General features: G+C 45.0%; 1 protein-coding gene across 2 annotated transcripts in view; it reads right to left on the bottom strand.

Annotated features, from left to right (window-relative positions):
* LOC103601004 (core histone macro-H2A.1) overlaps positions 1–27330 on the bottom strand; it is a 31095-nt gene that overhangs the window by 1559 nt on the left and 2206 nt on the right. For both annotated transcript variants that reach the window (XM_008585384.1, XM_008585383.1), the window contains exons 2-3: positions 8542–8648; positions 7801–7998 (exon numbers count right to left, since the gene is read on the bottom strand). In XM_008585384.1, coding sequence (XP_008583606.1) covers positions 7801–7998; positions 8542–8648 — 305 coding nt within the window. The remainder of the gene's footprint in view (positions 1–7800; positions 7999–8541; positions 8649–27330) is intronic.

The raw sequence follows: 27330 nt of genomic DNA, 5'->3' as shown, positions 1-27330 counted from the left end.
ACCTGCCTTAGAGAAGGATACATGTGGTGGCTGTCGTTGAGCCCATCTGTCTTCCCCAGGGACCCCGACCCCACAGTGGGCAGGGGTCTCGGCATGCTCTTCAACCTTTTCTCCAGCATTACTCAGACTAAAGTATGCACATACTGGAGTACCCAAGGGCCTTCCAAGGGGTACATGGCATCAAAGGTCCTAATGTACTTTTTCCTATAACTGATTGCCCTAAGAGGGATCTACATATGTGGTCGAGGTTCCTCCCACTTCCCAGAGTGAACATTAGTATGGCGCACCACCCTGAGAGTAGGGATGCATGTTTTTTACATATTTCTGTTAAGGACAGAGCTGGTACTAAAAATGGATATTTTGACTCATTTTGGGATTTTCTGCATTCAGATATATTGCAGAGTGAGAATAGAAGAAAATATGCCAATTTTTGTTTAGACACTTCACCTTTTTCCTTGCCCCAATAATTATCAAAAAGTACATCATTCCCGAGGGAGGGTCCAGTGGAAGCAAATTAAGAAAGGTGAGAAATGCTATACGTGGCTGTGCCTTCCTGGCTGAACCTGGGCCATATCCATTTGCCTGTTTAGGATTCAAATTCATTAACATATTAACATTTTTACTTACATTGAAAAATAAGGTCTAATTTCACTGATTGCTTTAACAATAAGGACTGCTTTGGCAATTAGGTTATATGGCTGACATTTTCCATTAATTAAACTAGCTAAATTTGAAGCTCCAAGATTTTGATATAAATAAGACAAAAAAAAAAGCATCTTATCAAGAAATACGGTACTGGCAAACTTATGTTAAAATTATCTCTATTTTGATTTTCCTAATACTTTGAGTGTTTCAGATTTGACAAGTGAAAGAGAAACAGGTATAACCCACAATTATGTGGTAAGTCTTAGCAAAACCTTTTTTGATATAACTTCCAGGAACCAAGAAAGGAAAAGGCTAGATAACAAAGCCTTTCACAAGTCAGGTGTGCTTAATTCTGTGCTTTCAACAAAACTGAAAAAACACCTAATTGAGTTAACAGCTAATAAATCATTAAAAAACAGATTGATGGAGTTAACAGTAATGTACCAATGTTGGTTTCTTAGTTGTGATCATGTGTTCCGTGGTTATGTAAGATAAAAATAGGAAAACTGAGTGAGGGATATTCAAGAACTCTGTACCATCTCTGTAACCCTTCTATAAATGTAGAACTCTTCTAAAATAAAACATTTATAAAATAAATTGATGACAGATTACTATATGATTATTGGCATATATCAGAAAGAGTTCAGAGGATTGAATGATGTTGCTTTAATAAAACCTTTTCCATTACCATTTAATTATTTTAGTGAACAAGATTTTCCAGGCACTTATGTCTATAAATATATAAAAACAGGATGCTAAACCCTGTCTCATTTTGGCAGTAACACTCATCTTAGGATAAACTAATAGGGAAAAATATTATCTCCACCCATCCCATTATAAAATACTTTCCAATAAAATTTTACTTTTTCCTTAATAGGTATTAAAATTTGTAATGCATTTACTGGCTTGAGCAATTGTATATTATTCATAAATGTGAAAACTACCCAATCCTGTAGAATCCATATCATTTAGTGCTTTGAGAAAGGTCACAAGAAATTTTCTCAGAATTATTTGAAACTAATCTAGTTTTATCTCATTGCAGAAATCAATAATATAAACATTAAAATGTGTTACACTGGGATGAAAGTTTATGGGGCAAGTAGAAGGGAAATAAGGAGAAAATAATGTAAATTTTCCAACTGTTAAAGAGCTTATGGATGATGGTGTATCAAATCATCACAGTATTTACATTTCATTGGATACATTTAAAATAGTGATTGTTTTACCTCTAAATATGAATGTTTTATTTAAAAATGTCAATATTTACAGTATACCAAAAATATACCCTTTGCAGCTATTTAAATTTATTATGAAAAGTTTAGCTGTCAAATTTTAAATGTGTACAATACAAACATTTAAAAAACTCCTTCAGGTGGTATGCAAGCAAAATTTTTGGAAACCATTGCTCTACTCTACCCAGTGCAACACTACGCTTATAGGAGGTACTCAGTAAATGCTCGGGAATGGGATGAAGGTATTCACCAAGGGATAAGAAGATAAGGATTTAGTGAACCATTGCTCTACTCTACCCAGTGCAACACTACGCTTATAGGAGGTACTCAGTAAATGCTCGAGAATGGGATGAAGGTATTCACCAAGGGATAAGAAGATAAGGATTTAGTGATTCCTCCCAAAGACTCTTGGATTTTGAGAGGTGAGAATGCCCTAGATGATAGGATTTCAGACCTCTGGAAGTTGGAGCTGGTTTTATTGGGAGGAGGAAGGCATTCGAGCTTCCCTGTGTCCCATACAAGTCAGCAGCTGCCTATGCTTAATCATGCTGGTGATTTCCAGCAATAAATTGTTAAAGCTGTTGCCCCCACTCACCTTTGCAGCCCTCCACTCACAGAACAGAGGGGCTTCTGCCAAGGGAAGTGGCCCAAGGTCATGGACATACAAGTGATACTATGTTTTAACTCTGAAGTTCTGCATTTGAGCCCAGGCTCTGCCAGCTGTGTGAACTTGGGAAAATTGCTCACCTTCCCTAAGCCTTAGAATCCTCATCCAGAAAATGAGACTAAGGCTGGAGAACTCGTGATTAAAAAAGTGTCCAAGACAGAAAGCAGTAAAGTGCTGTATAGAGACAAGCCATTCTTTCCTGGTCCTCTGTAGCCCATTTACTTGGCAGAGGACTTCTGCCTCTTCCTTTCAAGGTTCCCACCCCACAGGATGATGCGGGTGCTTAAGGTCAGCACAGTTGTCTTGTGAGATGTTACTGCATTCAAATCGTAACAACTGTGCCTAAGTTTTTAATAAAGCCTATTGTCTGAAATTATGCCCTTAACTTTTTGGTATTAAAATGTCCTTTCTTTTGTGAAAAGGTGATACTAGTGGTAGATTTTTTAATATCCCAGCTTGAGGGAAAAAAAATAAGTTAGAAGCAATCCTGCTTGAATCTCCAAAATAATTGACTTTTTAGAATTTTATATTGTTCTACAAATCCAAAAGTTCCCATGTATTGAACACTCACCCAGCTTTGTTTGGAGCAGTAGAAAACCTATTAGGTCAGAGTGTGCTGGGAAACATACTTAAGAATCTGTAGAACTGAGTGTCCAAAAAGACTTATGTGAAATAATCAACCCAAGTTTACTTATGCCTAGTCTCTTTTCCTCTGATGTTTGAACTGCCTGAAATTTCATTAAAAGACTAACAAAATTTGTAAGCATGGCAGCTTCTCAAAAGAATCAATTCCTTTCTTTTGCATCCCTTACCAGAACATTAATCACTTAATTTGCAGTTTAAATATTTACTCCTCAAAAAAAAAAAAAAAAAAAGAAAGAAGCATTCTACCAAAATTATCTTGGGCTTTTGCCAGGTGTTGAGGAGAAAACATAACTTCTGATCCAGGAGGGTGGTTTTCACATGGGGATGGGCGGGTTTTGGTGATGGTGCAGTTTTATATTTGAAAGATCCTAGGTGAGATCATTTTTTATCCAAATTTTTGGCAAAAAGTATTTTCTTAGAGATCTCCTCAAGATTATCCTGTGATTCTTAGTAAAAACTCTGAAGGGAGGCTTAACCTGAGGTATCTAGGCATAAATGGTTTACTTTGAGTCTTACGTATTTTATGCATTTGAAAATCTTATGTTAAGAAGGGTCCCAGGCTTCCCCCACTGCCAAAGGTGTCCATGTTATGGAAAAGTCAGGGACCCCCACATGCAAGTCCTGTCATGTTCTCTCTGTGAGGGGCCAGGCATGCTACCACCCTCAAGGCCCACTTGCTGTTCCTCTGCTGGAGCTCTCTGCTCCTAGCCATGTCACTGACTGGATACCTTACTCTATAAGGTGTCCACTGAAGTAGCCTCACCTTACCACCTATGTAAAGTAACACTGCCTATGCCATCACCCACTTAATTTTGTTATAGCATCTACTCCCTCCCCCTTCTATAAAGAATCTGTGCCCCTCTCTGAGCATTGAGAGAGGGCAGGGACTTTTTGTTCACTGCTGTATCTCCGCTACTGAGAATAGTAACTAGTACATGTAGACTTGATAAATACTGGTTGAATGAGTATTCATTCTTCTTTAGATAACTCAGTAATAAATGTTAAAAGAATGAGGCAGCTTTTGAAATTTCTTAATGGGGTCAAATGCTCTTTAAGTGAATAATAGCTATCAAAGGTAAAAATACACTCACTCTCTGCCTTAGCAAGTTCACTTTGAGGACTTCCTCCTATAGATATCCTTGCATATGAGCACAGAGATCTACGGCTACTGTGGCACTGTTTGCCAAAATGAATACTAGAAACAGTCTAAACGTCCATTCACAGAGGACTGGTTACATAGGTTTTGCATAAATAACTGCAGTATATGAAATATGAAAGTAGCTCTACATGCAACGGTATGGAAGGATTGCCAAGATAATAACAGCAGCATCTAACATTTGTGCCAGTAACTATTCTCAGCACTTTACAACGTCCATTCACAGAGGACTGGTTACATAGGTTTTGCATAAATAACTGCAGTATATGAAATAAGGATTGCCAAGATAATAACAGCAGCATCTAACATTTGTGCCAGTCACTATTCTCAGCACTTTACGTGAAATTTCTTTTAAGCCTCACAACTACGCTGTATTATATGCCCGCTTTACAGATGAGGAAGTCAAACACCAGAGAAGGTAAGCAACTTGCCAAGATCACACAGCTAGGAAATATCAGAATTGGAATACAAAGTCCACAACTGACGCCAGAGCCTGTACTCTTAACCACTATACCACACTGCCAAAATAGGTTGTGTAATTTATATTAAAAAAAGAGAATAAGTAGGATGGAAAGGGATTTACATATCTATCTACTTCCATATGCATAGACTTTCTGAAACGATACATAAAAACTCACTACAGAGTCTGCTCTGGGGAGAAGAGGTGGCACTGGTGGAGTAAGATGTTTTTACTACACACAGTTTTGTGCTGTCCAAACTTCTATACATATTACCTACTCAAAAACACATTGTGCAATATGTATAAGGCCATTGAATTGTAAAGGTTGAATGGATCCCATTATGTTATAGGGTGGAGGTAAACCAAGGCACAGAGAGGGGAATAGAGTTGCCTGAGGCCACCCAGGTAGGAAGGAGGAGCCCCAGGGCACAGACAGGGCTCTGGACTTCCAGCCCCTGGTGGGGTTTGTGGCCTTCTCTGTTTCTACTATAGCTGACTCAGCTGTCACAACTGGAGATTTTCAAAACCTTCAAATTATATAGAATTGAGGGAAAAATTATGATTTGGAATTCAAGCGTTGACACTTGAAAAATACCAACTCCCTTTCAGTACAAGTGCTTTAGCATGTTACTAAGGCTTTCTCTGCATGTCCCTGGAAAGGTTATTTTCAGAACATTCCACTTAAACCTGGAGATGCAGGGTTCTCCGCTGTTTCTGGGAGCTGACACCACAATTTACATTAAACAAATGTTTTGAAAATTAGCTGTTCACGGTTCCAATTTCAGCTTCCCCCAGGGTTTAATGTTAGCCAAATACTGGTACAGTAAGCAGACAATGTGTTTTATTGTGTGGAAGAAAAACAGACCACCATAACAGACTTCCTGCTTTTGTAATCAAGGGAAACGTTGAGTGTTCGAGTGATTATTGGCATATGGTTATTAGAAACACTGAGTTCCAAATATAGCTACTAGGAACTAAAGACACACACACACACACCCCCTATATTTCAAGTCCAAAAAGAAAGCAAAAGAATTCCTAGTGTTTCATAAATTGGAAAGTTCAGAAAGTCATGGGGCAAAAACTGCTAGGAGAAGACTAGGGTAATGCAGGAATGAGGTTCAGCCCAGGTTTGCAGGCAGACACTGGCATCTGAGAGATGGGTTCAAGTATCAACAGGCAGAGTGCACCACGGAAGAGGGCCATGGCTCAGGACATGGTCAGAGCAAAGGCCAAGCCAAGGAAGCAGTTCTACCTCTGCTGGTCCCCAGTGCCAGGTGCCCTGCTCTATGGGTGGCTGGGTCCCTGTGGCCCATTTTCAAAAGATGATGGATTTGGCCTCTTCATCATCTTTTTTAACATTTGAAAAGGGTTGCAGAGGCACTTTCCCCTGCTTCCTTGTCCTGCCCCTCCTCCTAATAGCAAATGTTGAAAGGGGAGAGGGAAACAATTCAATCTGCTAATTTTATAGTTAGCAGGAACTAGTAATGGAGCATTCTGTGAAATCCCTGCCTGGCCACAAGCCTCCTCCAGGACTTGTGAACAAGTGTCTCGAAATAACTTACAGGACACTCTTCAATATCAGGTTTCTCTCTCAAAGAGCTAGGAGTGATTCTGGGCCTGGGGGTGGTGGTGCATTTGCAGGAGGAGTTTAGATTTTGTTTTCAGGGAAGTGTTTGTTTGCATCCAGAAGGGCATGCAAAGACATGCAGCCTCTCCCACCTCAACTAAAGAAGGCCCCACATACAGTATGGGTAGGAGAAGAAGGTTAGAGGTCGAAGAATGTGGCTGTCCGCCCCCCTTGTGGGTGAAAAGCCAGTCTGCCTGTGGCACAGGTGGGCTCAGAAGAGGGACTGCTGATAGGATGGGGACTCGACCATCCCTACATGCACAACTCCTCAAGTCTGTCCTGGGCAGGGGTCCTCACTATCTCACTCCACTGAGAGAATGTGGCTCATGTGGGAAGAACTTCCTGATACTGCATCATTAGATCCCAAAGCATTTCTAAGAAGTTGTCACTGAGGGTCTTACAAGGTAGAGATCACCTTCTGTAGAGGTAATTCCCTCCTAGTGTGCTGGAGGACAGGAGGAGAACTCAGGGGGGTTCCCTGGGGCAGGGCAGCCCCATGATGACACTTTACTGAAAACCATGCTTTGACTGCACTCTCCCTTGTTTGCTGGCCCTGGAGACTATGTCAATAGCTGATAGGCAGGGGCCCAGCAAGGGAGGGACAAAGAACTTGTGTTCCAGTTGCCTTGTGCTCTCCTGCTGACAGGTGGCTCAGACAGGTGAGCACAAGCACTCACAGGCCCAGGCCTCCTGAGGGTGGGGCGTTGCTCCCCATGCTGTGAAGATCATGGCTCAGGACTTGCTGGCCTTCCCCACCCAAGAAGAAATTCAGTCACACTAATGGGAGGGTTTCCCTCACCACAAAAAGACTAGCACCTAGAACCTAGCCTTCAGTCCAAGTTAGGTCCAGCAGGAAGTGCCTGAGTGATACGTCTGTTTCCCTCCTTGACAGAGGCGATCATTCCAAAGAGCAAACGGCCTGCAAGGCCCTGCTGGAAAACACTTGGAGGAGGACCTGCAGCCATGGCCACACAGAGAGAGTTCTACCACTGAACATCAAAGCATCAGTCCCCTCGGCAGGAATGGGTGGTGGCTGTCCCCTAGCACAGGGAAGCGCCTTCCCACAGGCATGCAGATATCCCTGGCAAGCCAGGCACAGGGGTCCTTCCACCTAGAACTATCGCTACCTTCCTCACTCCCTGGAAGCCTTGCCCAGGAGCTCAGCTCTCCAGTTGTGTGCAGACTCAGAGACTTCCTGACTCTGGCCACCTGAGCTGGACTAGCTCCTGTGTAATCAGCTCCTACATGTTCCTTCCTTAGTCCCCCTCAGTGGGATAGATGAGCCCTCACAGGGAAGAGGGTCCCTTGTGATCCCTTTACCTGAAGACCACCCTGCCCTAATCCATGCATCCCTGCCAAGTCACGTACCTTGGATTTCCGGGCCCCTTTCTTGCCTCCTGCTTTCTTGGACACGGGCTTCTTCTGGGATGGAGACTTGGCCTTTTTGGCTGGGGGTGGTGTGATGATGGCTTCCAACTTTCCTTTGGATCCTCGCTTCTTCGCTAGCAACTCAGGGTGGATGTTTGGTAACACTCCCCCACTGGCTATGGTGACTCCTTTTAGCAGCTTGCAGGAAAACCAAAGTGGCAGATGGTGAGACAGACCACCCTGCTCCTGATCTGCACAAAACTAGCCCTGGCCAGGCATGTCCTTGCTTTTGCTGTATAGCTCCTCCCTCCATAGCATCTACAAGGATGCTGGCAAGACTTGGGCTCACTGTACAGGGATCAAGTCTCAGAGTCCATCACATGTCCTTGCTTTTGCTGTATAGCTCCTCCCTCCATAGCATCTACAAGGATGCTGGCAAGACTCGGGCTCACTGCACAGGGATCAAGTCTCAGAGTCCATCACGCAGATGGAATTTAGATAATAACTTTCCTCCAGGGACAGCCCAATACCTTGTTTCATTCCCACTTCCCTCCCCGCCAACACACACTCCCATTACGGCCTTGAGGAAAAACTGCTATGGGAAACAGAGAAACAGCTGGTAGTCCCAAATGCAGTTTACACCTTTGAGAACCAGCCAACACCAAAGCCCTCTGGACAGACAGACATTTCTGTCTCTTGGGTGGTATGACCATCTGCTCAAGTGCCTGGAGAGCCCCATACCTGATTTAGCTCTTCATCATTGGCTACAGCCAGCAGGATGTGCCGGGGTGTGACCCGTCCCTTCTTGTTGTCTCTGGCTGCATTTCCAGCCAGCTCCAGGATCTCCGCTGTGGGGAGCAGAGAAAAGATATGGTCACATTAGAGCATCAGAGGACCAAGTGTGTCCTCCTGTCCAACCCCCCATTCGCAGTGCTGGCAATGGGCACAAGCGTCTGCTCCGTGAAGCAGCTGCCCTGAGGTGGGAAGCTACAGGCGGGTCTTCCTGGCAGTACTTCGGATGGAGTCACAGAGGTGTTGAATGGCAAAGCCGAGTGGGACCCAGGAGGCACCTGGTCCAACCCCTTTGTTGTGGGGATGAAGGAACTGAGGCTGACAGAGAAGAAGGGACCAGCTGAAGATCACTCAGTAAGTAAGTGGCTGGGCTGAGATCTGAACCCAGTTCCAGCTCCCATTTCCCAGAAAGGGCTGCATGCAGTCAGCACTATAAAAGTCACCAGGGCCAACTCTGCAGAGTCAGCACTGTGGCCCCGAGAGCACACTGCTTGCATCTGACGGTATAGAGGTGGAAGTGGACGGTGGCTTGATATTGTGGGGGCTTGACAAATTTTTGTTGACTTAATCAGTGTTGAATTGGGATTCAAAACTAGAAGGATATGACTGGACTCTACAAAGTCAATGTCATAAAAACATAAAACAAAAGTGGTGGGGAACTGTATATTAAAAAAAGCTACAGAAACATGACAACCAAATACAATGTGTCAATCCTTAATGGGACCCTGATTTTTTTTTTTTAAATGGCCATAAAAGTCATTTCAGAGACAATTGAGATTTCAATGTGGACTGGATATCAGACACTAGGGAATTATTAATTTTCTTAAGTGTGATAATGGTATTGCCTTTCTGTAGGAAATACCATATCTTGTTCTTAAGATATATGCTGAAGTATTTAGGGGTGAAGCATTGTGATATCTCCAAGTTACTCTCAAATAATTCTGAAGAAAAGTCTATAGAGTAAAGCAAATATGGCAAAATATTAACAACTGTTAAATCTAGGTATACAATATAAGAATGTTCCCCTTTCAAGGAAATCCTGTCATTTGTGACAACATGGATGAACCTGGAGGACATTATGCTAAGTGAAATAAGCCAGGCACAGAAAGACAAACACTGCATGATCTCAATTATATGTGGGATCTATAAAGTTGAACTCATAGAAGTAGAGAGTAGGATGGTGGTTACTTGGGCTGGAGGTGGGAAAAGGGGAGATGTTGGTCAAAAGGTACAAGGCTTCAGTGAGACAGGATGGATGAGTTTTAGTGATATATGGCACAGAATGGTAACTATAGTCAATAATAATGTATATTTCGAAATTGCTAAAAGCAGATTTTAAATGTTCTCAGCACAAAGCAATAAGAATGTGAGGTGATAGATATGTTAATTTGCTTGACTTACTCATTTGACCATGTACACATATATCAAAACATCATATCATACCCCATAAATATATACAATTAAGCACAAAGCAATAAGAATGTGAGGTGATAGATATGTTAATTTGCTTGACTTACTCATTTGACAATGTACACATATATCAAAACATCATATCATACCCCGGGGGCAACACTGAGGGTTGCGATCCGTTGCCGGACACGGAAAAAAGCCAAAAAAAAAAAAATAAATATATCAAAACATCATATCATACCCCATAAATATATACAATTATTATGTCAATTAAAAATAAATATAAATAAAAGTAAAAAAAATAAAGAAGAGGTTTTTTTTCAGCATTCTGTGTATGTTTGAGATTTTTCAAAATAAAAAGTTTGAGGGGAAAAAAAAACCTAAAAGGCTATGAGCATGGCCCATAGTTGATGCTAGGTTAGATTTACTGCCTGCCCTTCAGGGCAGAACCTCACAGGACCAAAGAGGGTAGGAATTAGGAAGTGCCCTTTGGTGAGAGACTTTTTTCTCCTTGGCAATACAGTTCTTTTGGTAACCCGTCTACCGCATCACCATCTCCTCACTTCCTTCATGAGGTGTGCAGACTGTTCCAGAATGTATCTTACACTCCCACTTCTCCAATTCTGCCCTGCCTGCCATGTCCTTCTAGGTCACCCTTTTGGGCCCAACTCAAGTATGACCTCCTAATACTAAAGAATTTCTAATATTCTAGTTATGTTGTAAACACTAGATTTCTCCAACAAAGTCAACATTTGGAATCATTATGAGATAACTAATGACAAAATTCTAGCTGCATGAAAATCATGTGTTTAAAATATATGTTATTACATGGTATACATTTTTAAGAGGTACTAACAGCTGAACCCAATGCAAAAAACTGCTGTATGTGTGTAAAGCGGAAACGCTGTGTGGCTACCCATAGAAACTCTCATATTGGCAGGGGGGAATCAGTAATACTTGAAACAGCAGGTTCCCCCAAATCCAAAGCAGGAATTTATTTGCTCAGTAATCACCACACTGATGATACACAGCCCTGTGCCTGGCAGGAGGGACACTGAGGCACCATGAAGGCCTTTTCAATATTCCCAGGCCAACAGGGAGAGTACCGCTGGGCTGCACATGCCATTGCTACAGAGTGCCACAGGGTCCCTTACACATGTGGGAGGATGGCCAGATAGCCGGTATTTAAAAGGAATGACTGTGGAGGGGCTCACATTTCCCATTTTGCTCATTTATCTCTGTTCCCCTCATAGCCTCAATACAGATTCGTTTACCAAGGGTGGGGGGAGATGGCCCACCTCACGATTTCCCTGAAACTTCCCTGTATTTGATTGTGCTAGTGTGTCCCAATGCCCAGCAGAGATAGGCCCATCTTGCCTATGTGACCTCAGGCCCAGGTGCTATGAATGCAGAAATGCCTGCCTGACCAGGTCAACTGGGCCTTTGTTCTCCTGAGTTCAAATAGTAGACAGCACTACTACTGTCCAGCAATGCTACCATCCTGCCTATGCCTAGAGGAAGCCAAAGCAGGAGGCTAAACCCACAAGAGTGCAGACCCTGGAAGTAAGGGAGCAGGAAGGACAGCAAGCCACTGCGGTCCCAGAGCTAGAACCCATGCAGCAGGAAGGCCTACCATGGAGCTGTAGCCCACTTTATTGGCTTCCTGGCCTCTACCATCCCCTCCCCTCCCCAGCCTTCCTCCCATTTTTGAGGTCACAAGGAGGCACAGGACCATCAGGATCTGCAGAGGCGGCATATACATGCAAGGGAGAGGGGGAGAAGGGGATGGGAAAGAAGGGGAGAGGGAGGGGGAGGGAGGAGAGGGAAGGGGAGGGGGTAGAGGGAGGAAAGGGGGAGAGTGGGATAGAGGGAGAGAGTGATGGGAAGAAGGCAGACAGGGCGGAGAAAAACACCCACAGTGGTAACCTGTTTTGCTAAGTCCTATGCCTACCACTTTGTCAAGAAAATCATTTGAAAGTAGAGTTTCTCAGAAAGGTGGAGGTGGCCTGTTTCCCCTTCCTGCCTGGAGCGTGAGTGGAAGGCCCTCTGCAAGACAAGCCTCAGTGGCGTTGGTGGTGGGGGAGGAGGGGAAGGTGTTGTCTTTTTACTTTCGGCAGTGCTGCCCTAACTATTTTTGTGCAGGGAAAATGATGATGATGGATGAAAAGTCCTGGAAGGGGAGAGGAAAGCAAAACTCTTGAGTGTGTTTGGGCCCCTGATTTGGGTGGGGGCAGGCAGTATGTAAAACAAGGTAAGAAAGCAATGGAGTCACCCAGAAGCAAGCACCCCAGGCTGAGAAATCTGAAGATCAATTCTCCAGGAGCTAGAGGGCATTCTCCCTGGCTTCTACAAGCTTTTTTTTCTCCCAAGTGTTCACTTTGTGAAAGTTCATTGGCCTTGGTTTCTCCATTTGGAAAATTTCAAGGAATGTGCTCACATACTGCTAATTCAGCATTGATTCAGAGATACCAGACTGGATCCACCTGGAAGTGACAATGAGTAGCAGGTGGATGTAGAGGGGCAGGGATGGGGGCCATCTGAGTTCCTCACAAAGATCAGAGCAGGTATCATTTTGCTGCCCTCTTTACAAAGGAACCTGAAAATCCAGGACTCCTTCCTTTCTGCAAAACCCCAGCTCACTTTTGATCTGTGCAGGCCAAGATAACTGGTTCCCACCCCAGAGTCCTACTGCCAAAGAGTGGGTTCTCACCCTGTGGGGAGGGAGGCGGGAGCTGTGTCAAGTAGGTATATCAAAGAGGGCAGACTTACACTTCAGCCAGTTGGGCAAGAGCTTTATTTCCTGTTTATTCTTGGATTTTTTTCCAGATGGATAGTTACCATAGCAACCACATCATCAAGGGACACACAAGACAGAGCACCTCAGAGACACACCTTTTATAAGAAAGGTGTTCCACGCCCTGCTCCTCCCCTGCATTGCAGCAGGAAGAGGGCTGGGCACTTTATAATAGCCATAAAGGTGGAGAATATACACTGACTGCTAACAAAAGCAGGAACCCGGAGCACACACTTACCGCTTGCCAAGGGGTGAAACAGCAATCCTAAAGGGCTTTCCTGGGTGAGAGAGGAAAGACAGAGGAGAGGTGCAAAATGCCAGCAGCTCAGCAAGATGGAACAATTCCCACCTGCTCTCTAGGGGCGTTTGTGTTCAAAGGAGGGGGAGGGAGGGTGACTGGCTGCTGAGGAATTGGGGCAGGGCACACACCACCAAAGGAGGTGACCTGATGAAGTTTTCCTCTCAATAAGTGCTTCACTGCTGTGCAAATGATATGGAGGGTGAAGTCTTGGAGGCCCCAGGCTCAGAGGTGTGGGGAGATTCCTGCTACAGCACCCATGCACACTGGGATGGGCCCCACATGCCCACCACAAGGGGGGCTGCCTCCTAGGCTAGATCAGAGTCACTTCAGCCTCTGCCTCAACCTGAAGGAGCCCAGGCCTTCCTACAAGGGAGGGCTTCTTGCACTCAGTTCATTTCAAATTTTGGAAGGTTTTGTGCATCCCTAGATTTTTTTTTGCCTCTGGCTAGTCTAAAAGTAAAGGGATTCTCAGAAAAAGAACCAGGAAAACATCAGATCTACAGACACAAAATCCCTTCACCACGGCTTCCAGAGCTCAACCCTTAGATCCTCCCTTGGAGGGAATTTCCAGGAGCCACAGGGCTGAAGGCTGTAATCAAAACAAATGGAATCCATAAGCAACCACAGGAGGAAACTGGGAAAAGTGCAATGAAGAGAAGAAACAGAATCCCTTACCAGGTTCTCCATCCTCTCCAGCCAAGACTTCTTGGCCAGTGACAGTCTAATTTTTGTTACCGATGACCAACACCGCACTGGTTTGGAGCTCAACGCGCTTGGGGTCAGCTCTGGAGAGGATCGTAAGTGTGGTGAGGCTCTACCACAAAGGGGACAAGTTGAATGATGAGCAACACTGGCCATCTCAGCAAGTCTTTGAAGATTTTTTTGTTTGTTTTAAAACCTAATTTGCAAAACACCTCAGCGTAAGGGGACAAGTTGAATGATGAGCAACACTGGCCATCTCAGCAAGTCTTTGAAGATTTTTTTTAGTTTGTTTTAAAACCTAATTTGCAAAACACCTCAGCGTCTCTGGCTCCCACTCCTGGCCAGGGCCAGTCTCTGGCAGCCAGTTAGCGGTTGGCTGCATCATTTGTAGTGGTCTGGCCCAGCAACGCGACCTTATTCTCTGTCCTCAGAACAGCAAGCACTGCAGAGGCACCCCTGGGCCACATGTTCCCCAGCCTCATTGAACATGATCGGTTTAAGGCCACTTGACAAAATTCCCACAGCCTTGAATAACAGCATGATTTGGCAGTCTTTTTGACTACAGACCAGCTGTCTCAATGTGAATACCTTTGACAGGTCTGCTTTCCAAGTTCACCCAGAGACCAAAGGCTTAGGGACTCGCCCCCCGCCCAACCCCAAACGTCTTTAACTAAACCGTATCTGTTTTACTGAAGCATTCTGTCTATCTTCCTTTAGGGAGATGAAGTCATGGTTTGCAGAATTAGACTCCTAACAGCTAACAGGTGATGTTTTGAGGCTGAGCCAAACTCTAAACACAAACCTTGCAATGGCAGAGTCAGGGGCTTTTCACAGAGCTGTTTGAAGCATCTCATCTAACAAAAGAAATATTGAAAATAACAACCAGAAATCAAAGAAAAGCAAATGTTCATGTAATCCCAAGGAGAAAACAGATATTTGCTACAAAGCCAACAACACGGCAAGGAATCTGTTTATTGTGTTTTTTTCGATTCATCATCCTTCCATCAGCAGTTCTTTGAGTTCAGAACTGTTTTACACCATTCCGGAAGGCCTTAACCCAATCAACCCCAATCGGAGGGTGATTGCTAAGAGCTTCCTGAGTCCTGACCACACCACAGCCTCCTCCAGTTCCCTCAGTGGCCCCAAGTGTTTGCAGCAGCATCCTGGAATCCACTGCCCTGAATCCCACACCTTTTTAGGAGGTGACTGGCAGGGTCTGAAGCCTGCTGAGCCGTCAACTCAGAGCTCTGGGCCACAGGACTCCCCAGTCTGCCTGTCCCAGAGGCTTCAAAGGAACCAAGAGAACCACAGAGAAAATTACAGCGTAATTAAAGGTGGTATTTTCTGTGCTAAATACAAGATATTTTGTAAGAATGAGCCACTCAGTTGCTTCTCCTTAGATGGTTCCAAGTCTGACACAAATTCGTCCACTGCTGTTAAGCCCACATTATAGACTCCTCCTAAGGGCCATGAGCCAGGGGTCCAGTGTCCTGCCTTCCCACAAAGTCTCCCACTATGACAGAAACAGGTTAATTTGGGAATCTCTAAAGTAAGTTCCATTGGCTGCTAATTGTTTTTCATATTTCCAAGTAAAGAACTGGTAATTTTATATTATACACATTAACAAAACGGAGAAACGATTCTTGGCAAACATTACCTTAATCTCACCCACCAACCCAGCCATGTGCCTGACTATCTTCCTCGTAGGAGAGCCTTCCTCTACCTTCCCCAGATCTCCAGTGCTTCTGTGTCAGCTACCTCCTCTGTCTCTCTGCAGCGGAAGGCAGCAGCCAGGAAGGGCACGATGCTTAGAACTTGGGGTCTGCTGTCAGACAGTCTGCATTTGGATCCCAGCTCCTGCACTTCTTAGGCTTGTGAAGATTAATGAGTTACCAAGTAATATGTTTAGCACACTTAGTAAATGCAAGCTACTATTAGTGAGGCTATGACTGTACCCTTCATTAAAAAAAAAAAAAGTATAGCAAGCTTGATTACTAGGGGAAGAAAACTATGCTTTCTTTTCCTCAGTTTCCTCCATTTAAATAAATGGATGGATGAATGGATGGATGGATGTGCGTGAGTACCAAAATGAGCAAAAAAGCAACAGAAAACCTGGTGTTTCCTCCCCCAATAGTTTACTCTTTGCTGGTACACTTAACAGTTTACATATGTTTGAAAAATGCACTTGAACTTGATTAACCTCAGAGCTGCCAGACCTGCCTTGATGGAACGCAGCACCCAGGGCGGTCCCACAGGCAATCTCTGCCTTGGAATGGGGTCTGGGTCTTTTGTCTGACCCCAGCAGCATGTGCCATGGCATGGCAGGACCAGAGCCAGCTGGTGAGGAAGCAGAAGTCAAGGCCCTAGGGAGGAAGAGAAAAGAGGAGGTGCCTGGGGAAGGCTTAGATAAACCTGTTCCAATCCAAGGCCTGGCTGGCAGCTGGGCAGGGCCCTCTGCCCACCAATACTTGCTTTCAAGGACTCAAATTTATAAGGAAATGGTTAATATGTATGTTTGTTTTGATATGGAAAACCACAGCCATTTGTTCTTAATTCATCTCAGGACGGGGTGAACAATCAGATGTCTGCTGAAATGAAATGATTTGAAGAGCATAATATAAAGAGGAAACTCATTTAAGGAGCTCTGTCATGGTCCCAGTTCCCAGATGGACTTTTAAGGGGGGAGGACAAGGAGGAGAACAGTGGGCTGCTATGTGTGGGGCGGCAGTGCCTGCAATCCATGCCTACACGTGCATTCATGGAGACAGGGACCAGCTTTGCCTCCTGGGAGCGGAATCAGGGACTAGGTCAGAAAGACATTCTGCTCTGCCCTCTTTTGTGCTATTTGAATTTATCTTCTTTACATTTTCTTGTCTAAATGAAGAAGTAAAATTAAAACAACAGAACAAATATAAAGTTGTGCCATACGCTGCCTCAGCTGGTCTTTGCTATGCATGTCCCAAGCACCCCCTGCCCTCAAGCATCTGTCCCAGCCTGCTTAACCCCGCTTCTCAAAAAGGTTCAGAGCATAGGAAAACTTTTTAGGTTCTTTTTCAGGGTTACTGTTTTTACAGCAATATGAGTGTGTCATAGAAGGGAAGGTCCCCTGAGGGACTGCAGCTCCTGGGTCATCTTTACCAACCTGGTCCCTGTCCTGACCGTTCTTTTTCAGGGTTACTGTTTTTACAGCAATATGAGTGTGTCATAGAAGGGAAGGTCCCCGGAGGGACTGCAGCTCCTGGGTCATCTTTACCAGCCTGGTCCCTGTCCTGACTCATAGGAAAACTTTTTAGGTTCTTTTTCAGGGTTACTGTTTTTACAGCAATATGAGTGTGTCATAGAAGGGAAGGTCCCCTGAGGGACTGCAGCTCCTGGGTCATCTTTACCAACCTGGTCCCTGTCCTGACCGCCCAGGTGGATTCTCAAGGCTGAGGGCCAGTTGTCTAAGGACTCACTTAAGGATTCACCCAGGATTCCACCTTCCCTCCACTGAAGGGACAATGAAAGGACATTGGCCAAAAAGTTTCTCTCCCCCAACCCCCATCCCTCCTCAGCACTGTGTGATACAATCTCCCCACACCTGCCTGGACACTGCCCTCCCCTCTGAGGCCTCTCATGGCAGCCCTCTGGACATTTAGGTGCTTTCCCCAGCACCTCCAACACTGACCAGACTGTCCCTTTCCTACAGCCCACCACGTATCACTCCAAGGACCATCATCACTCCAAGGACCATCGCCCCTCCTGTGTGCTCATCCACCTCCAGCCTGCATGCTCTTGGGACTCTCTTCAGCCTTGTCTGCAGCTACCTGTCCTTCAAGGCCCATCATGTGGGACCCCTGTTCTCCTTGCCCCCACTAGGCCACAGGAATGTCTCTGGCCTTTGCAGGTCCACATCATGAGCACTTTGGCAATCACCTGTGACTGCCTCAGAGTCTGTCTGCTCCAGCTGTGGCGTCATCAAGGACAGGAGCTTGCCCTGGGGGACTGGGCATACACCCGGCCTCCTGAGGCGTGTATTGGCTGCTTCAAGACAAAGGAAGTGCCAAGTGGACCAAGTGTTCCCAGGTCCTGATTCTCTCTAACTGCTAAGTTTTCAGCCCCAGTAGAGAGCATGTAGGAAATGCTCTCTAGAGATGGCTTATTGTGCTGAGTGACTTTGGAGAAGTTATTCAAACTCTTTGAGCCTCAGTTTCCTCCTAAGCAAAATAGGTGGTTTGAGGATTCAGTGAATTACTAAATATAAAGCACTTAACCAGTGCCTGGCACATGCTAAGTGCTCAATATACAGCAGATGTTTTAGAACTTAAACTGCTCTGCCTCCACTGTCCCATGCCCCCAAAACCAACATTACAGCAAGCCACAATCTGAATCTGGAAGAGAGACTGCTGTGGCCTGGGGTAGGGGAAGCAGAGCAAGAAAAACAATGCTACTCCAGTTAAGTGCCCTCAATTTCTGAATGAACAGCAGACACTGACTTTTAGCAGTCAACATCCAGATTTCTAGAGGTCACAGATAAACGTTAACCAAAGGCTACCCCAGCTACCAATTAGCACAGTGAGCATCAATCAGGATGTTGATGGCAGGCAAGGGAGGCCGACAGATTTGCCATTTCCAGAGTCTGGGTTTCCACATGGCTCCCACAGCCCTGCCAGCAATGAGCCTTCTATAAAGACCCACAGTGTCCCCCATAGACAGATGGGGGTGATGTCAACCCTGCAAGAGGACATGGCAGCATGAGGCACCATTACAGGCCTCTGAAGTAACCAACCAGGGAACCCACATTTTCTGACCACTAAATGGAAGACACGCTTGCCTCAAAAGGAAGGAGGTAGAGTGGGAAGGGAAGAGAAGAAAGAGGGAGAGAGTGAGGGTGGGCAGGTGGGTGCCAGGGTCAGGGCAGGAGGCTGAGCCAAGCAGCCTGGCAAACCTAAGGAGAGTTTATGTCACGTTCTTGGCAAACAGATCCGGAAGGGAGCGGTGGGAAGAGACAGAGGGAGGCTCACTGTGATTAATAACCTCTGGGTTTGTCTTCTTGCTAGAAATTATTTATAGCTCTGAGGAGTCGCTTATGGCTTTCATTTTTTATTCTGGGTTGACTAGATATGAAAGCAGGGGAAAGAAAGCAAAAGGACTGTAAATATGTTCAATTAGTTGCTGATATTTTAATGGGAAGATATTGGGAGAGGAGATATTTGCAGAATTCTTACCCACTTCCTTCTTCTCTCAGTAAGTACAGACGTCCTTTGGTATTTGCAGGGGACTGGTTCTAGGACACTCCCTTGGAGTATACCAAAATCTGCAAATACTCAAATCCCACAGATATGAAAAGTTGGCCTTCCTTACATGTGGGTTCAGCATCCTACGAATACTGTATTTTCGACTGCAGTTGGTTGGAAAAAATCCGTGTATAAGTGGACTCACAAAGTTCAAACCCATGTTGTTCAAGGGTCAACTGTAGTTCCTTTAGAAGCCATTCCTGATGGTCATCCAGAGAGGGACCCTGGGGGACCTCCAGCACCCCTCCTGGGAAGCTGCGATCTTTAGTCAGTTGGGAAGCTCCTGGCTTCCTCTGCTTTTCAAAGTAGAGCTGAGACATCCTCAGTGGCTTTTGTGGCAGAGCCAAAATCAGCCCCTGAAACACTGCTAATGCCCTCCTATTTGCCAGCAACTATGCCGAATATATTTAAAGAAAAAGAAAACTAAAAATGAAGAGAAAACAAGAGATTATAAAGAATGACCAAATGACCATTCAAAAATGAACCAAGTAAGACTTCTAGAAATGAAAGTATAGTAACTGAAATTACAAATTCAGTGACTGAATTAAGCAGCAGATTAGATATAGCTAAGGAGTAAATTAGTAAAGTGGAAGATGGTTCTAGAAAACAGATCAAAAGCAATTATCCAGAAAAGTGCAGAAAGACATGAATAAAAAATACAAATGAGATTAACAGAAATGGAAGATAGAGCGAAAAACACTAATGCTTAATTTGTGTCCATACAGAGACTAGAATACAGACATTGTTTGGAGAAATGATGGCTGAAAATTTTATGGATAAGATGAAGACATGTTCAAAAACAGAGCCTGAGAACATTTACCTACGAAAGACCCTCACTAAATGAAATTCTAAAGAATGTACTACAATCAAAAGTAAATTGATACCAGATGGAAGATCTAGTTGAAAGAAGGCACACTTAGTTTTGGTCACACCTTTTTCCTTGCCTGATTCCAAAAATAGGTTTTGTGGTGCTGCATGCTTGTCTATCAGCCCAAGCAAAAACAGAACCCTTAATATGGAACTGGTCTACCCATCCACAGCCCCTGACGGCAGAAATAAAAGTTACATATTGCCCTTCAAAAGGGTATTGTGAGACAACAGTGAGACTCCCTTGACCATTGAGGATTTCTATGCAACATGGCTTATCTTCAAGAAAGCAATGAGGTTTTCAACAAATAGTGCTGGAACAACTGGACATCCATATACAAAAAAATGAGTCTAGACACAGACTTATACCTTTTACAAAAATTAACTCAAAATGGATCATAGGGCTAAATGTAGAATGCAAAACTATAAAATTCCTAGAAGATAACATAGGAGAAAATCTAGATGACCTTGGGTTTGGCAATAACTTTCTAAACACAACACCAAAAGAACAATCCATAAAATAAATAATTGATAAATTCGACTTTATTAAAACTAAAAACGTCTACTCTGTGAAAGACATTGTTAAAAGAATAAGAAGACGAGCCACAGACTGGGATAAAATATTTGCTAAAAGAAGTAATGAGGCCTTCTCCCTCCCTGAGACAAGTGTTATGGTCTGACCCCTGGCCCTGGGAGAGCAGGGGGAAGTGGGGCCATTTTTTCACAAAGTGGGCCCCGGTCACATTTACACTCTCCTGGACAACTTCATGGATGCTTCCAAAGGAACAAATAAAGGACTAGATAAAAACTCAGTTTTTGAGCTCTATAGCAGATTCACGTGTCCTGGAAGAAGCACAACCTCAAGCTGTGCCGAACCTGCACATGCTGGGTGAGGTGGTGAAGAACTGGGGCAAGTGCACCCCTTGGTGGCTTCCAGGATCTAGCCACAGCCCTGAGGCCTGACCCACTTAGGTCTGTTAACTTGATGGCCATGTGATACTACATCATCAGGGAAATGTCAAAGACACATAGTATTGAAATGATTCATTCTTTTTCAAGTTTTCCTTAAATGTTTATCCACCATAGAATCGTCTATTCCCCTGGGAGAGTGAAGAAAAATTGACAGTGTAGTGTATGTGGGGAGCACCTCCTTACAGTTTGTTTTTGAAGATTATGTATAGTGATGATTTTCTGTGATTAGCTACAGTAAAGATCATCAATAACATACGTTAATAAAAACAAATAATTAGATTAAAATCTAACTGTCTTTCCACACATATGCACACAAAAGGCATTCACTGCCAGATGCTATCTCTGGGTAGTGGGATTATGAATGAATTTTAGCTTCTTAAATTTTCAAACACAAATTACTCACATAACCAGAAAAGGGCACAAACATTCAAATACAGCCTGTAAACACTGGGTACTCAGCACACTGCAGTGTTAGCTTCAGTGTTTCAAACTTTTTCCAGTTGCAATACTCTGGCTCCTTAAAATTCTTAGTCTTCTCTTTCCTGTGTTTTTTGTTTTATTTTATTTTAATTTAACAAAAACGAGACTGCTGGAGTACTATGAAGAACACAGTAAACGCTATGGCATGAGCCCCAAGGGCAGCATGAACGCCCAAGAAAGTGCTAGCAAGCATTAGCTGGGTCCTGGCCTGAAGGGTCACTTAGTCTAAGGTAAGGGCAGTCATGAACAACAAGCAAGGGATATGGGAACTCAGAAGGCCTTGGAGCATCAGAGAGCTGAGCCTGACTGTCCTCTTCCTTCTGCTCTATTTTTAGCCATATGAGTCCAGGATGCACTTGGGCATCCCAGGTAGGAAAGTGGTAAAGAGGCTTGGGACTTATTTTTAAGGTAAGTAACAGGGTCAACTGCAGGCTCCCCACTCAGTCTTTCAAGCTAGTAGTATTCTTTCTTTCCCACATCTGAAATGCCAAGTGTGACAGATGTTGGCTGAAATGAATGTCTGTATAACAGGATTTCAAGGAGATGGGGGCAGGGATGGATTGTGGACCAACAACTAACACCAAAGGGATATGTAACATCTGACCCGAATTAGAGATCAAAAGTCAAACAAACTGAAACTTGGGATAAGGATGATCACTTCGTTAGCCAAAACCAGATGGCAAGGTGTATTTCTAACAACTCTTGTTTTTCCTTGTCGTTTTATTGCAGGATGCAGTTAGACCCAAGGGTTGGGCCTCATCCAATCTTCAAAGTGGCCACAAGATCACCCAGGGGACCCTCATTCTTCCCCAGGTCAGGAGCTGGCCCTGTAAACTTCACAATGGTTAGCAAGAACCCTCAGGCAGCTTCAAATCAGAGCATCTGCTATCAGAGGATGCTGGGTGCCTGTTAGAGGAGTGTGGCGGTTCTGGACATTGACAAGAAACAGGAGATAGAAAACAAAGGTCTGAAACATGGGGGATGGGAGAGGCAGGGCTTGGGAAAATAAAAAAGAAGGAGTGGGGGATTAGGACAATACAAATCCAGATGTCTTCATCATTTTGTAGATTAGATCCAAGCAACAGAAAAAAAAGATTCTAGCCATAATCTTATCCTGCGAGAAGAGGAAATACAATACTTATGACACTAGCTTTTAAACAGACCAGGACAATACAAATCCAGATGTCTTCATCATTTTGTAGATTAGATCCAAGCAACAGAAAAAAAAAATTCTAGCCATAATCTTATCCTGCGAGAAGAGGAAATACAATACTTATGACACTAGCTTTTAAACAGACCAAAGCTTAGCTATCAAAATCAGTGGCCACCTTGGGAGTGTCCATGCTTATTACAAAGGTGTCAACATTCAGTCTTTAGAGTTGGAAGCCAGTGCTTCCATCCTCCTTAATGGCAAGAGATCCTTTGCAGGTGGATTTGACTTTTGCAAACAGGCCTAAGTTACCAGGAGGTAAGTTGGTAGAACGAGGCATGTGATCAAGCTACGTAACAGAGTTTCTGGACCAGAAAAAAGATGTCATCACAAAGGGACCAGGTCTCTTCTCTCAGGGGTCAAGTCAAATGACTCCAAAGGTAATTCCTTCCAGGGTAAGTTCCTTGAAGGCAGGAACTCTTGTCTTGTATCTCAGTGTCTTGCACAGGGCCTGGAGTATGGCAGGCCCACCCCAAGTTAGTGCATGAGTGACTCAACTAAGAAGAATAAGCTTCCCAAGGTAACTACCTCGCTTATCAAATATTTAGGAACCTTCTATGTGTTAGGCCCTGGATGGAAGAGGAAGACTTAGATATTCTTACATATCAGTCAAGCTTTGTCCTTCAATGCCACAACAAACCAGACCTAAGTTCATTCTTTAAGGTGACTTAATTTTGTTTCTTTACTTAACCCTCCTCATAGTGTTATTTTTCATGGACTTAAGCCATGACAGTGTCCACTACACTATATCATGAATAGTACTTATATAGATTTTCCTTGAAAGGTTTTTGTAATAAAAGTTTGGAAACCACTACATATCACATCTCCTTCCCTTGGGGATTCACAGTGATGTCAATATGTTAAAGCTCTGATAAGCCCTGCAGTAAAGAAAGCTGTTTTATTCAGTGGTTCCCAAACTAAAACAAGTTCCTTTACTGAGGAACTCATCAAAGTTATTCATATATCCATCTCAAAAGAGGGAATGTGAATCTGGTTGTCCCCTAGTTTCAGCCATAGAACGCTGTATTTTGGTGGAATACCACTTAAATGTCACCAAACACCTAGGTTCTGCTGAGTGCAGTTTGAGCAGTGCCAATCCAGAGTGCCTTGGGTCCATAACCTGAGACCATGAGATCACTAGTATGCTTGCTGTTTGCTCTTCCACACACTTCTCATGTACCCTCCCCCACTGTGGGCCATAGCTGCTGAGTGCAGTTTGAGCAGTGCCAATCCAGAGTGCCTTGGGTCCATAACCTGAGACCATAAGATCACTAGTATGCTTGCTGTTTGCTCTTCCACACACTTCTCATGTACCCTCCCCCACTATGGGCCATACGTTCTTCTAACTTATCCCTTGGTTCTGCCCTGTTCCCTTCCTGGTCTACGGCTTGTGTGTCCCCAACATCAATGGAAACTCCAGTGGGACAAGAGCCATGTCACATGTTTCTTATTTCACATCTCCCACACCCCAGCACTGTCAGTGCCATGCCAGGTGCAGGAGAGAAGTGCCAAGGAAGCTTTCTAAACTGAACTAGAATTAGCTTCCCTTAAAATATCACTGAAGAATAAAGTACCACGGTACTATGGGGACCAAGATGATGGTTGTTTGGAGGCTGCTCCTGACTGCCTCAGTTTCCCCCATGACAACACATTTCTATTTACCATTTATTGTTTACTGTGAATGCTGGCTAAATGCTTTAAATGCATTATCTATCCTCACAGCAACCCCAAGGTAGGGCTGCTATAGTCCCCTAAACTAGAAGGCCAAGGGCCCGGGGGGCAGGAGAACAGAGTAAGGCCCAGATAGTCTTGGAGCACTGAGGAGACAAGAAGGCAGCACCACATTCCTCGGGAAGAGCTTTCAGAAGAGTCTGGTAGGGCTCCAGAGCTAGACACACAGAAATGTGGGAAAGGAGTTGTCTGGTCACCAGACCCACGCTCGTTCCAGATGTTGCCTTTTCCATTTAAGTTTGATAGGTGATTTCTCTGTACCCAAGAGGAGAAACAGAAGCCAATTTCAAGTTTCAGAGCAAGACACAAGGCCACAGCCTCCTCCCCAGATCCCTCCAGCCCTGAGCAGGCCCTAAGGAGGAGCATTTGCATGGTCCCCAACCCCCAAAATAATGCTCTTCACAGGAGACCATGTAGCTGGGCTCTGACAGTCCCTGACCTGCAGGGCTGCCACTGGTTCACACAGCCTTGGGCTGGTTTGGCTTCAGCTCTGGCCTAACACAGGGCCAGGGCTGGGCATGCTCAGCTCCTGGCTAACCTGTAAAGTCCTTCATGGTTTCCACAAATGTGCCAGGAGCTCAGGACAGAAGGGCCCTTCAACACCAGACAGAAGAGTTTGGCAGCAGGGATGTAGACTTTAGGATGAGGGTCAAGCGACTTCTTGAACTAGCCCAGAGGGAGTGGCCCTGAAGCTGCCAAGACATTCTTTACGTCCAGGGAAGCCTGGCAGGTTTGGACCAATTGAAAGGACAACATGCATGAGTGGGCAGTGACAGCTGCCATCACCATCCCTAAGGGAAGTGGGCAACTCCCAGTCACCTTGGGAGCCAGAAAAGGATTACTGGGGACTCCCTTCCTCTTCTATACTTTAACCCTGCTGTTAGTAATTAACATTTGGGCACTTACAGTGTGCAGGCCTGGAATAAGTACTTCACATGCATGCTCTCACTGTAGCCTCCTAATATCCCAATGAGCCAGCTATGTGACCATCATTTTCCAGATGATAAAACTACAGCATGGAGATGTGAGTGATCTGCCTAAGGCCACAAGGAAGAAATGGAAGCCCTGGCACTGAGGTCCACACTCTTAACCGCCCAGGTCTGGAACACAGCTGAACCTCAAGTGGTCCCCAGGGTTGGTCATCAAGGAGATGTCAGCTCCCTGCTTCAGAAGCACCTAGTCCTAGGTGGGCCCTGCAGCTCAGCAGTCCTATGAGCAACCCCTGAGCATCCATCTTTCCTACTGGAGGCCTCCGAAGGCAGGAGGCCTGGCCCAGCTCCTTCCAAAGGGCCTCCATGTGGCATACCCCCATCACCAGGCCTGCAGTTGTTCCTGCCACCTATAAGAGTCTGGGCCATGCAGAGAAGAAAGCAACCCTCTTGTGGGGTTTTCCCATGACAATTAGATGAGCAAGGCACCAGGTGGCATTTTCTGAAACCCACTTGCAGTCTCATGTCCCCCCTCGCAGCATAGGTGGCCTTGCATCATCACCACCTGTTTCTTGCCTGTACCTGTCTCTGGACAGGAAGCTCTTTGTGGGTGGGGATGGGTCTGGCATGTGTCTGTGCCAGGCACATCACAGCCCTCAGTGAGGACCTGCTGAGTGGGTGGGACTTCCCTTAGACATCTGTCTCGCATTAGAAAGTGATGTCTGGGTCATGTCCTTGACTAGACCCTAAGCTGCTGGAAGGCTGGTGCTCCAGCTTCTCCCTCTTTCTGTAGCTTCCCCAGCACAGTTGAGTGGATGACAGGGCTACCTGCCAGCTCTCACAGGGCAGGCTGGCACCATCTCCCTGTCCAGGTCACAGCTGGTGTCTCCCCCTCTGAGAAGCCTTCCCTGGCCAGCCATGTGCAGGTCTCCCAGTTGCTTGAGCCCTGCTTTGGCCTGCTCATGCCTCCTGCTGCACTTGTCAGTCTGTAACTGGCTGGGTTGGCATTCTTTCTCCCAGACGAGACTGTGAGCTTCATAGAGCAGAGACCATTCTGCCCTGCTCACTCCTGTGCTCTCAGACAGAGCCTAGCATGGTGCCAAGCAGACAGTTGGTGCTCAATAAGTATGTAGAATGAGTGAGAAAAGGCCTTCAGTGAAACAAAAGCAAAGGGCAGAGCAGAAAAAGGACTTGGACATCTTTCCTTTTCACTTAGGGGCCAAAAACAAAGTTCTGAGCGGGCATATGCCCAGAGCTTCCAAACATCCATATGCTCCCACATTCTAGTCCAGTGGGCCGAGGGCTGGTCCCCTTCTGAGAGCAGTCAGCAAGGTTATGCAGCACTGTCCTGAGGGACAGGGAAGAGCAGCCTTCTCAATGGACATGTCCACAGAGCCACTGGACAAAAGTGACCACAGCAGTGACTGGATATAGCACTAATGGCTTGGACTATTCCTGAGGTCACTCGGGCCAGGCTCCATGTCAGGGGCAGGCATCAGGCACTGGGCATGCCAGTGACTTAGAGCTGCATGCAGGCAAAGGAAGTGGCTCAGATTCAGCTAACTATCACCCTGCTGGATGGACTTCATAAAATTTACAACATATATATTATTCTTTAATATACAAAAGTTGATGTGTAATGATCAGAGTAAGGATTCGCTTTGAGCTACTTCTCAGCTATAGTGATGGGCTGCCCTGACCATTCCCACTCCTCTCTGTGACCACTACCAGACACCCGTGATAGCTGGGGATAGGAATGATGGGTGTGGGTACAACCGAGTCAAGGTCCCCAGCCCCCAAGAGAACAGACTTTCTGACCTCAACCTCATGAGAACTGGGCTCAGATTCAGAACCAGCCAGGCACAGACAAGGGAAACATACAGATTGTTTGTGTGGCACAGGCAGTCACTGCCTGAGATATGATGGAGCAATGGTATTCCCCCTCATGTTCCACAAACAAAAACAGGGAAGCTAAATGGACGAAATAAAACCGATGTACTTGACCTAATGATAGTGTTTGTGAGGTCCCCAGTGACAGGGGCATCATGGTGTTCAGGAGCCAAAAA

The sequence above is a fragment of the Galeopterus variegatus genome, unplaced genomic scaffold (assembly GCF_000696425.1).
Source record: "Galeopterus variegatus unplaced genomic scaffold, G_variegatus-3.0.2 Scaffold3548, whole genome shotgun sequence".
Lineage (NCBI taxonomy): Eukaryota > Metazoa > Chordata > Mammalia > Dermoptera > Cynocephalidae > Galeopterus > Galeopterus variegatus.
This window is presented reverse-complemented; position numbering and strand designations above follow the sequence as displayed.